General features: G+C 41.6%; 2 protein-coding genes across 2 annotated transcripts; one reads left to right on the top strand and one right to left on the bottom strand.

Annotated features, from left to right (window-relative positions):
• The first annotated feature begins 362 nt into the window (after positions 1–362).
• Positions 363–5,577, top strand: si:dkey-183j2.10 (glutamate receptor U1). The gene is made up of 10 exons (XM_035153391.1): positions 363–492; positions 647–732; positions 2,189–2,220; positions 2,325–2,504; positions 2,753–2,976; positions 3,292–3,389; positions 3,484–3,701; positions 3,809–4,028; positions 4,115–4,359; positions 4,950–5,577. Exons 2-10 carry the CDS (start codon positions 669–671, stop codon positions 5,052–5,054), a joined length of 1,386 nt encoding a protein of 461 aa, XP_035009282.1. The 5' UTR covers positions 363–492; positions 647–668; the 3' UTR covers positions 5,055–5,577.
• On the bottom strand, positions 5,393–15,042 carry plch2b (phospholipase C, eta 2b). The gene is made up of 21 exons (XM_035153389.1): positions 14,375–15,042; positions 13,304–13,450; positions 12,198–12,441; positions 11,855–11,984; positions 10,769–10,939; positions 10,599–10,692; positions 10,310–10,513; positions 10,088–10,208; positions 9,844–10,015; positions 9,632–9,739; positions 9,145–9,228; positions 8,920–9,017; positions 8,733–8,821; positions 8,426–8,611; positions 8,211–8,318; positions 8,005–8,129; positions 7,829–7,913; positions 7,597–7,743; positions 7,310–7,389; positions 6,136–7,216; positions 5,393–6,020 (listed from the first exon to the last, which is right to left on the bottom strand). Exons 1-21 carry the CDS (start codon positions 14,724–14,726, stop codon positions 6,004–6,006), a joined length of 3,843 nt encoding a protein of 1,280 aa, XP_035009280.1. The 5' UTR covers positions 14,727–15,042; the 3' UTR covers positions 5,393–6,003.
• Positions 15,043–15,727: the final 685 nt, after the last annotated feature.

Here is a 15,727-nt window from a genome sequence, read left to right as displayed (position 1 = left end):
ATTGTCTCAGTGGAGCAGCTCAGTGGTCAACAGGTCAAACTGTGGAACGTCCATCAATTTATTGCCTCACAGTAAAACTACCCTGAATAATAAAAGTGATGTCAGTATGCATTGTGTGATATATATTAAAATATTTCACTTTTCTTAACCTCATGTCAAACATAAATCTCATAAAACATGTGATATTCTAACAATATGATGTGAATCAGATGTTTTCTTATTCATTTATATTATCAAGATATTTAACATGGTCATTTCTAGTGTGAACAAACACATTCTAATCCACAGTGGAGGCTGAATCGTACTTCATGCTGCTTCTCCCCAACCCTTCAACATGTTGACACTTTCTCCTCCCACAAACACTTTGTTGGTCGTCTTAACACATTTGAATGTGAACAACTTCACATCACGCTGCATCGCAGTCGAGCTGCACCGGGGTCAGTCTGAAGCCTGACGTGCCAATCCAGCAGTCACATCTTGGACTCTTATCAGGTAATAAGTCCATCGATCATATGTGTGATTGTTCGTTTTAATCAATTTAATGTGATGACTTGATCCACATCTTGCTTCCTAGAAAACTCTTTTATTTTACTATTATTTGTGTTTATCCATGTGTACCATCACTGGTTGTCTTTATAACTCGTAGGCTGCAAATCAGCACAGACAAGATGCTGTTTGGGTTCTTTGTGTTGTCTTTTGGATGTTTCATGGACATGGGATTGTGTACTGCAGGTAAGAACATTTTATTCACCTCATGTTTTTACTGAGAAATAGCACTAACACATTAGAACAATGTAGATGTATATTGAGTTTTTCTTTTTATAACTCAAATGAAAGTGAGTGAATGTGCAGTGCAGATCAGACTGATTTTAATAAAAAAAATATTATTAAAAAATAAGCTTTTATTTACAGATACTGACATTTATTATTAAGTTTGATCGCACACTGTATTTGTATTTCATTGTGGTGGCAGATTTTTCCTCAACCAAATTTTCAAACGTTATTACTGCTGGATTTGATCAAAGTTTTTCAGGCTTGACAAGACTTAAATACATAAACTGTCAGATGGGATGAATATCAAAGTGTAGCGCCACATCCTGTCCAACTCTTGTAGAAAAACAACATGAGGAAGCAAGCCAGTTGAAACCCTCACAAAAAAATGGTAATAAATCCAGTGTATGGAGCGAACAAAGACCCTGTGTTCGGAGTGGCCAAACAGTGACAGGGGTTTGAAGAGCTTGTCTACGTGTCATCTTTTGAAAAGGAGGATCTGACGGTTGTCAGGATCACCCTGTGGCGACGGATCCCTGAGGGCTTGGCCTGAATTGAAGCTTTTGATACTCTTTGACTGCCCTCCCATCTCACAGTGCCATGGCATTGAGACTCTTTGAATTGACACACTGCTCCAAATAGATTGAAGTCTACAAACTTTTTTTTAAGAAGAGGAGAGTGGCCAGATCGCTAGGATACCGGAAACTTGTCGTGACAAGAAGATCAAAAACAGGCATCCACAAGCTCCACCTCAGACACATCATGATGTCAGATTAGAGAGTGAAAATGGTCCCTGCACCGACGTCTTTGATTCTGATCAATTTAGGATGAACATCAGGTCTGAGAAATGTTTGTGGGTGAATAATAAAACCTGGAGTTACACTTTCACTGTAATGTAACTAAATATTTAGCTGTTGCCTCCTGATACCATTCCAACTTTTCAGTTTCAGTCCAGAAATGATGGATGGTGCTTTCCATTATTTATTTTACATTTTTAACAATATTTTATCTCATTAAAAAAGAGAATAACATACAATTGACTCCTTCTAAGATCAGATAAGATAATAAGTGAAAGATCTAAACCTTTCACTACAGACAGATATTCTAAGTAGAGAAAGTATGTGACCTATTTGAAAATTGAGGCCAGGGGATCACCCAAGTCAGTAGGATTCAATCTCTGGGGGCCGTAAACAATTCCATGTTTATCCTCCTAACAAGGTGGTGGTGCGACCAGCCGACCAACTGCCCAGCATTGTCATCCTTAGAGCCAAATCACTATCGCCACTAAAACCCTGTTAGATACACAGTCGTGCTGCAGTTGACAGCTCATAAAACAACACCTTTAAAAAAAGGTTTAGAAGTTGGTGAACGACTGGTCTGAACTTGTTCCTTGTCTTCCTCCCTCACTCACCATCAGTGCCAACAGAGCTGAGAATCACAACAATAAAGGTAGTTCATCTATTCCTTTCTGCCTTGTGTAAACTTCACATCCCTGTGAATACAAGACTGAAGATTACATTTCACTGATTGACTTTTGACATGTTCCCTTATAGCAAGAGCCATATACGGTTTCCAAGGGCTCACAACTGGAAGGCTTTTGTATGGACCTGCTGTCGGAAGTAGCCAAGAAATTGGGCTTCAAGTACAGAGTGCAGCTGGTGAAGGATGGTTCGTATGGCCGGCAGGATGACAACGGCAACTGGAATGGGATGATTGGAGAGGTGGTGAGAGGGGTGAGTACATGAAAACTGGCATTTGAAGAGGTCATGGGCCAGGAAAGCACTCTGCACAAGCTTGAATTACCCAGCTGGCATCTGTGATTAGCAATTGATGCATTCGGAATAAGCAAAAATATGTGGCGTGAACAATGTTGTTGCGGAAATTAAAAACTCTTTAAGCCCACATGGACTTTCTATAAATAAACTGCAAAGCCTTTAATAGTGTTTAACTAATGTCAAATGTATTTATGACTTCCCTACAGGAAGCAGACCTTGCAATCGCTCCACTGACTCTCACTGCAGCGCGAGAGAAAGCTGTGGGCATGACCAAACCATTCATGCAGACAGGAATCAGCCTCCTGCTGAGGAAGGACATCTCAGAGGAATCAGGCCTCTTCGATTTCCTCTCCCCCTTTACAGCCGAGACCTGGGTTGGCATCCTCGTTGCCTATCTGGGGACGGCTGCAAGCATCTTTATAGTCACCAGGTTGGTGATACTAGTTGAATTTGTGATTTATGTAACTTCTGTAAACTCAATTTAATTGATCACGTTTATTCACCGCCATTTGCTGCATGCGTAACATGAATAAAACTAAAATACGTCAGCAAGATTCTCATCAGCAATGATGGTGATCACAACTATTATTTCAATCAAAAGACCCCTAGCAACTAAAGTAACATATTGTCATATGTAGTTATTTTCATATCTACTTATTTTATCTACTCATTTTTCTGCTAATATTTCCTCTCTTTGCCAGCAGTGCTGTTACATAAATAACGTATCTTTTTTTTATGAATGCAGACTCAGCCCATGTGAGTGGAGTCAGCCTCAGACTGAAGAGAACAGATTCAGCCTCCTCCACAGTCTGTGGTACACAGCTGGAGCTCTGACTCTTCAAGGTAAAACCAGACACTACAACAAACTGAGATCACAATCTCTGGACTTCACAAAGAGGCTCATTTGTCTCTGTGTTATTTTTGTGTGTGTTTTCAGGTGTTGGTCCTCACCCCAGAGCTCTGTCGGGGCGTGTTGTCTGCTGCAGCTGGTGGTTATTCACCGTCGTCCTCCTGTCCTGTTATTTCTCCAACCTCAGCTCCCCTAAGAGCCAGGAGTCCAATCAGCTGATGGTGAAAGGGTTTGAGGACTTGGCCAATCAGGACACAATAGAATATGGCTGCCTGGCTGGATCGTCCACCCTTGCCTTCTTTAAGGTGAGAATGAAGATGTTGATCTCTCAGATTTTAAGACTTGAATTACCTCTGGTGCACTGGATCAATAATCTCAGTTTTTTTTCGCTCTGACCATTTTCTTCACCCAGAATTCAAACAACCCGGTGTATCGGAGAATCTATGAGCACATGGAGAGAACTAAGAGTTTTGTGTCTTCGATGGACGAAGGGGTCCGGCGAGCAAAAGAGGGCAACTTTGCTTTTATTGGAGAGTCTGTCTCCCTGGACTTGGCAGTAGCACGGCATTGTGAACTGGTCAGAGCTCATGAAGTCATCGGCATGAGAGGATACAGCATTGCTACCTCTCTTGGTGAGGCTGCTCACTTTGTAATCTCAAGAAATATTGCAATTTTTTTAAATGGTGTAGCTAAAATTAAACATGTCATTGTCTCCAAGGTTCCCCCTTGATAAAGAACCTCAGTGTAGCCATCCTTCAACTGAGTGAGGCCGGAGAGCTGGCTTACCTGCAAGGCAAGTGGTGGGCCAGCAGTTGCATCGCAGACAAGGCCAAGTCTTCAGCCGCTCACCCGCACAGCCTCAAGGGGATGTTCCTGGTTCTTTCTCTGGGCTTGGGGTTGGGAGCACTGCTGGCCATCCAGGAGCTCACCTCCAAGAGTCGCAGAAGTGCAGGGGAGCAAAGGGTACGTTCATGTGCACTCGTAAACCACACTACTGCTTCAAATGCATCCAAACGCTCAAATGCAGAAGACACAACCTTACAGTTGTATTTCCACACACAGGCCAAACATTTGTCTGGATGCTTTGAGGCACATGTTTGTTGCAAATTCTTGTTCGATAAAACTTTTAGCAAAGCGAAAACAAATTGATCATTATCAATGAACATCTTGTAATGAATCTAGTAAAGGACCACTTTTAACTTTTGTGTCTACGTACAGACCGTTTTCTAAATCTCTTTCATATGTGTTTCATTAACACTGGCATATCTTGGCATCGGACCCCAATATTTACCAAAGCCTTTGAGTCCCCTCCAAGATTTTGCCACAAGATTCTGGCACAAGAGATAAGACAAATTGGAAATGCCAAAATCTCTATGGTGTCTATCTGGGTACTTTCTCACTGTTTGACTTGAATTAATAATTTTGTTAAGTGAGTTTTGTGTTGCAAGCTGCTTCTTGGTATTAGTGTTGTTTGAAACATTTACATAAAATTCATCCATGTATTAATAAACTGATTTGTTTCTTTTGTTTCTATTAATATGTCCTTCCCTCAGAAGTCCTGCTGCACTGTGCTGACTGAAGAACTGAGTCTGCGCTTGAGGACAATCAATGCAAACAAACCCCAGGAAAATGTAGACATGGATAAAGAAAAAGCATAGACATTATGTTGATGTCAGAAATTTGTTTAGTTTTAATGACAGCAACAAAACTCTGATTCTGTCTTCTAACTTGTGTGATTAATTTTTCACAATTAATTCCAATATTTAACAGAAACCTGAATTATTCACATTAATCATAGCATTAATTAAACATTGGGTTTTGAACTTCATAACTTTTACAACAAAAAATTTAAGAACTCACACTTTATTAAAATAATCAGTTTATTGATATTAGTACAAATGCTACAATTTCGATGAAAAAGCAAACATAGTTTAAATACTATGAATGATACTTGTTGAAATGTTTACACTTGAAAAAATGACTAACAGTGATCATGTATTTTCTAAGTAACCTTTTTATGACTCAGTTGGCAATGGCATCAAATGAAATCAACAAACTATTTTAAAAAATTATTTTATGCATACAAACTTTTGTCTGTAAACATCCCAGCATAATGAATACAACAGTGTGGATTGTAAACATCACAGCAGGCCTAAAATAATAAAAACTCTAACTGTGTAACTCTGCTTCATGTCTTCATGTATCTAGAAAGTAAATCACAACTGCTTTATGACTTTCCTCTTATTAGTTTTTAAATCCAAACTCCCTGGAATTTTTAGTACTAGGAAATAATTTTATTGTTCACATGTATTTCCATCATGGCCAAAAGATGGAGATTAGGCAAATCTATGACAATCTGTTCCACTCCAGTCCACCAAGTGGCAGTAATGCAGGAGATCATGACCAGGGCTTTTTTTGGAGGGAAAAAATGTTTTCTTAGAGAACTTTGTTGGAAATGCATGGAGTTCCTGCAAATTTTTACTGTTACTGGGGAAAGTTGCTGCAGCAGAAGTGAAGCTTTTTTTTTGTCCTCTTGCACTCCTTTGTGTTTTCGTCGTTGCTCATCTTCCTCATCTGAATGAAAATATTGTCTTTGAAGTCTCAAATCTAATCTGTCGTATGATCTAAAACACACACAGAAGTTAAAAACAAAAACCAGGATTTAATACAACCACTTGACTTTTGTATCTGTTTTTATTTTAATTTCCAAATATGAATCACAATTGATTCATGACTCACCATCGGGAAAAAGTGGCGATTTACAGTGGATTTCTCGAATCTTTTGGTCAAACAGGGTCCTCATCTCCCTCTGCAGAGTCCCTTCACGTTGCCCTGCGTCAGCTGGCACACAGGAGGGCACAAACTCCAGGCTGTCTGTGCTGCCGCCGCTGCTGCCTGATGTGCTGTCCGACAGGCAGAGACCGTTGGGTACCTGTTTCAGCCGGTTACTGTAGCTGCCATATATTGGTGCTCGATGCGTCTGCCATTGGAAAGCAGGTTTCTGGTTCACCATGTGAGGGGAGGTAGTTGGTTTTCGAGGGCAACTACGTGAGCGGGCCTTTGTCCGTATCAGGGTAAATGGCCGGGGGGTGGCTGGAGCCTCCAGGGTCCGTCTTACCCTGGCAGGGGAAGGTGGAGGGATAAGCGGACTAGATTTGGCTTCAGGCTGGGAAAGAGGCTGTGGCACAGGCTGATGCTGAGGGAGTGAATCAGTCAAACTCTGAGTTTCTCGTGGTTTTTCGGGGTCTGTACCAGTTTCTGGTTCTACTGGTAATTTGTCTGATGGTTTAGGCTCCTCTTGTTCTATTGTGTGAACGGTCTCCTGCTCTGCACAGCTTGACTCTGGTGGTTCATGAAGTTCATTCTCTGCTTCTTCTTGAATTGGATTTTGGCTGTCGGGAGCAGGACCGTCTGGACACGAAGCCTGGGAAGAGGTCTCAAGGTCAAAGCTCTCGGCTATCACACAGGGAGCAGCCCCCATGTGGTGGGAGTCAGTGGAGGACATCCGGCTGAAGATTCGTCTCCTTGTCTCGGCTGATTCATGAATTTTAACTCTGTGAGCTCGCCTCACTGGCTCGCTCATGGCCCCTTTGTGGATGGCACCCTTGGCTGCTGGCCCTTGTGCCAGAAAAGACAGTTCCCCGTTCCTGCTGTCCTGAGAGATGTTATCCAGATCCTTGCGGAAATAGAGAGCACGTCCATCTTCCGAGGACTGGACGGAGAAGTCCAGAGACGTCTGCCGTGGAGGACCCTTCATGTGCTTCTTAGCTGCTTTCTGGATGTGTTTTCTGGCAGCTTGCACTGCATTAGAGGGTTTGATCTGTTTTGCAGAGGACACAGAAAGGTTTTAAGATATACTTTTTAAAATTAAACTGAAATTTGATATGTATGTTTTAGATTTTGAAACGCTCACCTTTCCTGTTATATCATAGATAGCAACATGAACAAAAATGGATGACTCTGCCATCCCCTCCAGGTACACATGCCGATAACCTGAAAATTTAGCACAACACATTTATTCATAATAAAAGAATAGTTTAAGATTTTGGGAAATATGATGTTTTGTAAAACTGACAAGTCCTAGTTTTATGAAGGGTTTTGTGTGAGACTTTTTCTTTGCTAGGTGCAGCAACTTCTTGCGGAGTCTTGTATAATTAATTGAACTTTTACTGAAAGCAAAGATCTTTCTATGTCATGTACCTGGCATCATACTGGTGAAAGCCACAGTCCTCTGTCCAATGAAATTTTGCCCAATTGGATCATGATCCCACACCTGGAAACGCACCAGGGCAATCTGTGGCATCTGAATATTGAAGACGAGGGTCTCCTCCCACATCGGGTTGAAACCTGAGTGATGATAGAAGGGCAGTTACACAGGCTGAAAAGCATAAACTTGGTACGGCCTGACCTGAATTTTAGTGTGCACAGATACCGTTATCATCCACGACCCTGGTCTGCTGCTTGGAACAATCATTACTTAGACCGATGATCTCAACCTCTACAAAGGGATCAATAATCTGAAAGTTTAAAAAAATGGGGACGATTTTAGAGATAAAAGTTTTTCAGGGTTCATAATAATGTTTCCATGTCTGATATTTTTGACCTCACCTCTCCTCTGTCCCCAAACATGGAGTCTTTAGGTTTGGGAAGCTGCTGTCCACTGATGATCTTGAGCACTAACTGTGTCTTTCTGCGTCCCGGCAGAGGATCCTCCAACATGGGGTTGAAGGCAGCTGATCAAAACAAAAAGGTTTACACCTCTTGACATAATGACAGCTGCCATTCACTCCTCACAAACTGCATCATACACATACCTTTATACATGCACTTAGGCTTCAGAATATAACCACAGTTTCCATTGGTTGAGAACTTGGCTTGGTTCAGTTCGAGCATGCGTCCCTCTGTTTGATAGTTCATCGCAACTAAAATCAAACAAACACAAACAAATGAAAAGCTGCAACAATAAAAAACTGAAATCGTATTGTTTTTTTTTTTACTGAGGCACTGCTATAGTCTCTTATGTTCTGACCCATATGGCATCCTGTATTCCAGTATGGTTGAGGGTTGAAGTTGCTGGAGTCCACTCTGTAGTTGGATGGGTAGACTCTGAGGAGCTGGCGCTGGTTGAAACGCACCAGCTCACCTGGCTTCAGCTGTAAGATCTGGTTCATAACAGTCTCATTGAGGGACGAGACCTGCCAACTGTTCAAAAACGCTTCCAGAGACAAAATAGCATCAAGCATCCATTCTCAAAACTTACAATGAATAGTCTCATTTATTGATGATAAATATATGCAAACAAGTTGGATGTTCGCTTTAATTTCTTTTGAATTTACCTTGTGATTCTATGTCGTGGACACGAACAGATTTCGTGTATTTGACCAGGTCAGACAGAGCTCGAGACAGCCTCATTGTTTTCCTCTTCCTGATGGAACATTTACAGACACACAGTACAAGTGTGACAAACTATACAAGGAACATTAGATTACTAAAGCATCTAAATTCAATGATTAGTAGTCTTACTTTGGGTGGTAAACAATTTGGGTCCTTTCCCTGCTGCTGCTGTAGTCTGATTCTCCTTCAGACATTGACTTGTTTTTCACTCGAATTGTCTTTTTCCTCTGAAAAATACACATTTTATACTGTAGACTAAATAGTGAGCTGTCAAATTTATTATTTGCATTTTTATTTGTGTAAGAATTAAGTGGGAACAAGATCCTTCAAAAGCATTTGAAAATATTTGTCAACCTTTCGTTTGAAGCTCCTCATGATCGATCTGCCAAATCGTCTCTTCTTCTTAGGTTGATTTTTAGAAGTAACACTATTGTCATCCTGGAACAGTCAAAGATAATATATTAGCAAGCCAACTAACCAACTAATAAATCAACCAACCAACCAACCAACCAACCCACCCATCTACCCATCTACCCACCTACCTAGTTACCAACCATCCATCCAACCAACTAACCAATCAATCAATCAATCAATCAATCAATCAATCAATCAATCAATCAACCAACCAACCAACCCACCCATCTACCCATCTACCCACCTACCTAGTTACCAACCATCCATCCAACCAACTAACCAACCAATCAATCAATCAACCAACCAACCCACCCACCCACCCATCTACCTACCTTCCGACCAACCAGCCCAAACCCAACCAACCAACTATCAACCCTAACCCAACCAACCTACCAACCATCCATCAATCAATCAATGTTTCACTTGCCTGTGGGTCATCGTCATCTTCCTCCTCTTCCTCATCATCACCAGTGTCTTCATCAGAGACATCACCTTCCTCAGCATCGGGGTCGAGGTTTGCCGGCAGCTTTTTCCCCTGAAAAAAATAAACAATAACATTTTCAAGTAATAGGCACTTAGTTCTTTTGTCTCTTTTATCACTTAATGGAGAATATCATGTGTTGCTGACAACAACTTTACCTTGACTAGAACTTTTCCTTTCAGTATCTCAGGGGAGGGCAGCTTCTTGAAGTCATGCACGTTGACTGTGGACAGGTCCAGTTTGTCCTGCAGCACTTCTCTCAGGTACTCAGCCATCTTTTTCTGCTGAGGCACAGTGCAGTGGTTCTCTATGGACAAGATCACTGGGTACCTGGGATAGAGGGTTGAGGGTGTGTTACTTGAATTACTGATGCTATTCACTGTTACAGGTTGTGAAACTCACTGTGATTTCGTGAAGGCATATTTGTCGATCGTTTCAATAACGTCTTTGAAGAGGATTTTTGATGTCAAGGTGTAACCATGGTGGATAATGGGCTCTCCATCGGGTCCATCCCAGCAGTCCACTGAAAGAGCAGAGAGAAATTGCATTACCTGGACTGTGAGGCCTCTGTTGAGATGAAGTTACCGTAATGATAGCTGAGCCTCTGCTTTTTCAGGCTCTTACCCTCCACACAGCGACAGCCTGCCTGGAGAACATAGGCATACATTTCCACCCTGGACTGAGACAGTAGCTGGTCACCTGTCAGGTAGGTGTTGTGTGATGTGGAAATGAAGTAGTTACACAGAGGCTGTGTCATGTCCTGGTTCACCTGATTGTGCTCGGGGTTGAAGATGTCACCTGCGGGACTCCGCATGTAATTGGTGAAACCTGAAGTGAAAAAAGTTTCAGACCAGTGGTTTTATTTGAACCTTGATGTCATGTGATGTGATGCAAATATGTGCATTCGACATACCATCGATACCCAGTACCATACGCTGCAGGTTCTCAGGACATGGCTCAAACTTTGCCACTATGTCAACTAGATACTCTTTGGCCAGGCCTCGCATCTGTGGAATAAACACCATCAGAAATCATCTTTACTGATGCAAATAATTGTGATGTTTTTTGCTCAGTTTTTTATACCTTCTGTTCATTTTCCAGGAAACGTGTAAGGTCGTGGAGATCCATGACTTCTTTCTGGTTGCTATAGGAGATCATTATCAGATAGAGGTCTCTGCGTGTGGAAATCATCTTGTAGAACAAACAAAATTCTTCAAAGCCCAGAGAGCCTTGGTTGTCGTCTGTGTCTGCCTCCTACAGATAGAGACAAAAGTGTTGAATCAGCCAGAGTCAACTCTCTCCGTATGTGTGATCTGATGTAACCACCCTGCCAAAGAAAATACAGCACCCATCTGAAGGATATATGTCTGTCAACATCCAACATGATGATGCCATCATCATCAGGAAGCGAGGATAGTGAGCTACTGAACTAAGAACATATTGCAGTGCAGCTGAAGCCATCTGTTCAGCAGTGGTCATATGGTCTTCCTGTGATACTCAGTCCTGCCAAAATACTGTCTATACATATTTTTATGTTGGCTCCATCTCAATTCCTTTGTCTTAGCCATGCTAGCAGCATAGTGTGGCTCTGTTAATGGGATTGTTGGTCTGTTTGTCGGCCCACCTTTGGTGCAGACTGGAATGTATTAAAAACTATAAATAAGATTGCCATGACATTAAAATATAAATATGGTTATGGTCCTGGTATGCAGCCCTGGTTATCCAATATTTCTCTCTAACTTCACTATGGTTTTGACATTTGTGGCTTTGAGTTAAATGTCAGGCATTTTGTCATTTTGCTATAAACAGGACATGCACAACAAAATTATCCTCAAGCTGCACTTTGGTTGATTAGCAAAATTAGCATGCTAACATGATTAACAAAGATGGCGACCATGGTAAACACCAGTTAACTAGCATTTATAGGTGTTGCTCAGTGTAGCTTCGTAGCGTCACAGAGCTGTTTGCATCTGAGTCTGTTAGCTTAGTGCTAAGCTGCTGTACAAAACACAACCAAGTCAGCAGCTAAATCTTGTAGCTTAATTGTGTTTTGCAGGCACTCAGCCCCAGTGGTTAGGACATTATTGACACTAGATTACTAAAAAAGCAAACACTCAGAGGTAGCATCGATGGTGGGTCATGGATGTGGACGGTGGATGTAAGTCTTACTTGAAACATGTCTTTGACTTTCTGTTTGGGTAAATTCACATTGAGTTTGTGGAGCAGTTGGTGAACTTCTCCGATGCTCAAGGTGCCGTCTCCGTTTTTGTCGGCCTCAGAGAAAGTCTGCTGTAGCCACGTGAGGCTGCAGTTAAGGAACAAGGATCATGATCTGGTGAGTTCACATGTGTTGACTATTCTTAGCTTCCTGTATGATTTGTCCAGCTGTTAAGTTCAGATTGTTTTTGTCATCACTTTTAGGCTGATTGACCAGTTCAAAATGAAATGAGGGGTTTAAAACTATTGTCATTGAGAGATTGAACATGTGCCTGCTTGGTTGAAAAAAGGATATTGATCACGGGTTCGTTGCCGCCGGGCCAGACTGTCTTCGTCGCTGATACCGGCCATGAGGTATTTCAGCCCAGAGATCCAGGTGCGGGCCTCCTCTGCGTTATTGGAGACCAGGTCCAGGGACTTCACTCGCTCCCCATAGTAAATACTGAAGCAGCAGTTTGGGTCGAAACGGTTGTCCGCGTATCTCCGGAAGATCTCAGATTTTTTCCCCTCACAGACTTCATGGATTGAATCAATAGTTACTGAAACGGAGGAAGGGAGGCTGATCACTGATCTACAAACACCTTTGTCAGAATTTAACACAGCACACTTGGCAGTGGGGTTTGTGAGATGCCATGGTGTTTCAAGGGTTATTCTCTACTAGGCAAAGCAATTCTCGGACTCTGATATTTTGTCACGTTTGACATATGTCTTAAATTTGATTCATCATGGTCTTAAATAGGCTTAAATTGAACTCGTTGAAGGTAGAAACCTGCAGAAACCTGCAGAAACCCTGTCAATGTTTTTATTTATATCTTCAAATATGGATGTAATGCACAGTTTCTTTGATAAAAATCCAGGATTATTAAAACAGATTTATGATGGATTATATACATATAGAGTTTAGGCATGCTTTTGCAAAAGGATTTTCCTTATATATTCATATGAAATGAAATCTTTACAACAAATAAATCAAATCAGCAGCTGTTTAGCAAACTTTTTATAGCATCTTTTCCGATAAAGCATAAAAGTACAATTTTACTATTGTTACATTTATGAGCAAATACTGCTTTTAATATTTATCAAATATATTTTCGGGCAGAGGGATCAGAGTATTTGTTGATGCCTCTACGTTGGTGCCTCTCAAAACTATAGAATGAGGTTAACGTGCAAGCTTAACCTGAACAGAGGGAAGGACAACAGGATTCTGCAGCCCCACTGAGAGAAGACACGGTTCAGTCTATTTATTCTTCTCCTAATCTTTGATTGGTCTAATTGGTCGATTAGTGATGGTGATTTTACAGCATCTACTATCTTGTCATGTGTTCATCCACAAAGTGCATACGGCCGAGAAATGAATATTCCGATGTTCAGCTCTCTGAATTCCGAGTGATGATGGCTCACTTTTGGCCTTGTCGTGTTTCCTGGACGGCCGCCATCGGACGCAGGACTTGTGCTCGTCCAGGTAAAAGAAGCGGACCAGACCCTTCTTCTTCCCCTTCATTTTGGTCATCTGAGTGCCAGTCTGCATGTTGCACATACACCTCTCCACTGCACGAGAGCACAAGGAGACATTTTTTTATCAATGGTCAGTACAGTCAAACTCTAACCCAAACATCAGATTCAGTTTTGAAATGTAGCATGTTTGCGTTTAATATTGTCCATTTAGCGATTCAGCGATTAAACCAAAAGTGCCATTACTGTTCTGTTGAGATAGTATGTGAGAAATTGCAGCGGACCTACACGTGTTATTAGCAGAGAGACATTATGACTAATTCAAAAACTTCCATGAAGCAGCCGAGCCAAGTGGAGGTTTACCATGTAGCTCTTGTTTATTAGATTATAGGCTGCGTCACAAATGGATTTAAGGAGCTGTTAATGTGTTGATGATAAGAGGCACAAGGGGGGAAAAGACACACAGGCCTCAAATGATGATTGTCTGAAAACCCAAACCAATCAATTATCAGCCGCCTCGCAACGGTTTAAATTACATCTCGGCGCGGCTTTGTTGAAATCTGAAGGGTGCTTTCACGGTTATACAGCATGTCACATCCAACTATTTTATTCTAAGGCCCAGGCCACCCGTCTTCACTGTGAAGCGGTGCATTTGTTTTGTGTGCAGAGAGCAGGTAACCTTTGTTTGTAATCTGAAGCTCAGATACATGTGACGCAACCTGGCACATCATTCAGGCTAATCCTAAAGGATTGTCTACTCTCCATATGCCCATTATCTACTCACAGGCTTCCCAGCTCCCCTGCTTTTCTCTTCTGTTATAAATGGAAATGCCCAAATTTGGGCCATTTACAAGAGCATAACATGGTAAAAAATCCCAAATTGACAGGTTGGGGTTTTAAAATATCACAGTAATGTCGTACGTTTAAAAAACCCTCTTCAGTTTGCAGCAGATTTTAGCGATATTCTGCACTAATGTGAGCGTTTTCAGGAAAAATCATTTTATGAGTCAACAGTCTTACCTATTTGACCCAGCCTCCATTTAGGCTGTGCAACCATGCTGCCCCCAATCCAGAAAAACTCCTCTGCCAATCTTGATATGGACGCTTTCTGCCAGAGTTTTGGTGAGCTCATGATGGACGGGCTGGGGGAGTTCAAGTGGCTCGAGGCCTCTTTCCCCTGATGGCAGGAGCCCCTAGCCAGCGAGGGGGAGAACATCCCTGATGACAGAGACCCCAGGGACTGAAAGGTGGTCTTCTTGGGCGACATGGAGCACTGCGGCGGGCTGCCACTCAGTCCTGGAGACAGAGGGGCCATTCCTGGGTTGATGTTCATCCCTGAATCGTAGATTTGAGTCCAACTATCCAGTCCCATTCACTCCACATGAACCCACCTTCCTCCTCATTCTGCTGGGCTCTTCAGGAAAAGTTAGTTCTCAGGACAGCCTCTTTCATGCAGCTTCTAAAGTCTCAGCATATCTACCAGGTAAAATCCTCCCACATAGGATCAGGGAACAATATTCCCATTCTGAAGCTTCATTCCTCATCCTCCTGTGCTCAATGATCCAGCCATAGTCTTTTTGATTTATTTCTCTCTTGCACCGCAAGAAGGTTTGCAGAGAGGAAGTGTGCAACATGTGTCACTAAATCTTCCTCAAGCTGTAATCCTGGAGTGAGGCTTCAGCCCCGCTCTCATGGAGGGATTTCCACGCAACCAGTAAGCCTCTGAGAAACCAGAGAAGAAGAGGAAGGGTTCATGAGTTAATTTAACTACACTTGTGGCAGCCCCTATCATTATAGGGTGTATAGAAATCATATTATCTGAATAAGCTGTTGTAAAGACAGACTGTATAAGGATTTTCAGTATATCACACTGTTGCAATTGATTAACAAGCAGGAAAAAAAACTGTCTTCAACTATATGCAAAGATCTCCCCCTAGAGGAAACTGAGAGACACACAGTACATGTACACATTTATCTACATCATGTTACTACAGCAAATAAAAGGAGATCCACTGTTATTTAAAAAATATACGGGTAGAGTTACTATATTAGGTATTTGCAAGCTTTCTGTTTTAATTTAGTGCTCCTGCATGCACATATGAAAATCTCACTCTTCTGTTAGTCTTTGTGGTTCAAGGTGAGACAATATACACATTTATTTTATTATATATATTTATACCTTTATTATACAAATTAATAGTTTATGTGGTGATATGAAACAAAAGACATTTTCCCCCTGAGGATATTTTTACTTGTGTCGTTGACAATAGTTGCATAATAGATTATGTAAAATGTTAATTTAAAATTAAAATGCTCAAATGTTAACATATTCTCCCCATAGACTGAATTTAAATATAAACATGACAGCTCCCA

Source organism: Hippoglossus stenolepis, chromosome 3 (assembly GCF_022539355.2).
Source record: "Hippoglossus stenolepis isolate QCI-W04-F060 chromosome 3, HSTE1.2, whole genome shotgun sequence".
In the NCBI taxonomy this organism is placed as follows: Eukaryota; Metazoa; Chordata; class Actinopteri; order Pleuronectiformes; family Pleuronectidae; genus Hippoglossus; species Hippoglossus stenolepis.
This window is presented reverse-complemented; position numbering and strand designations above follow the sequence as displayed.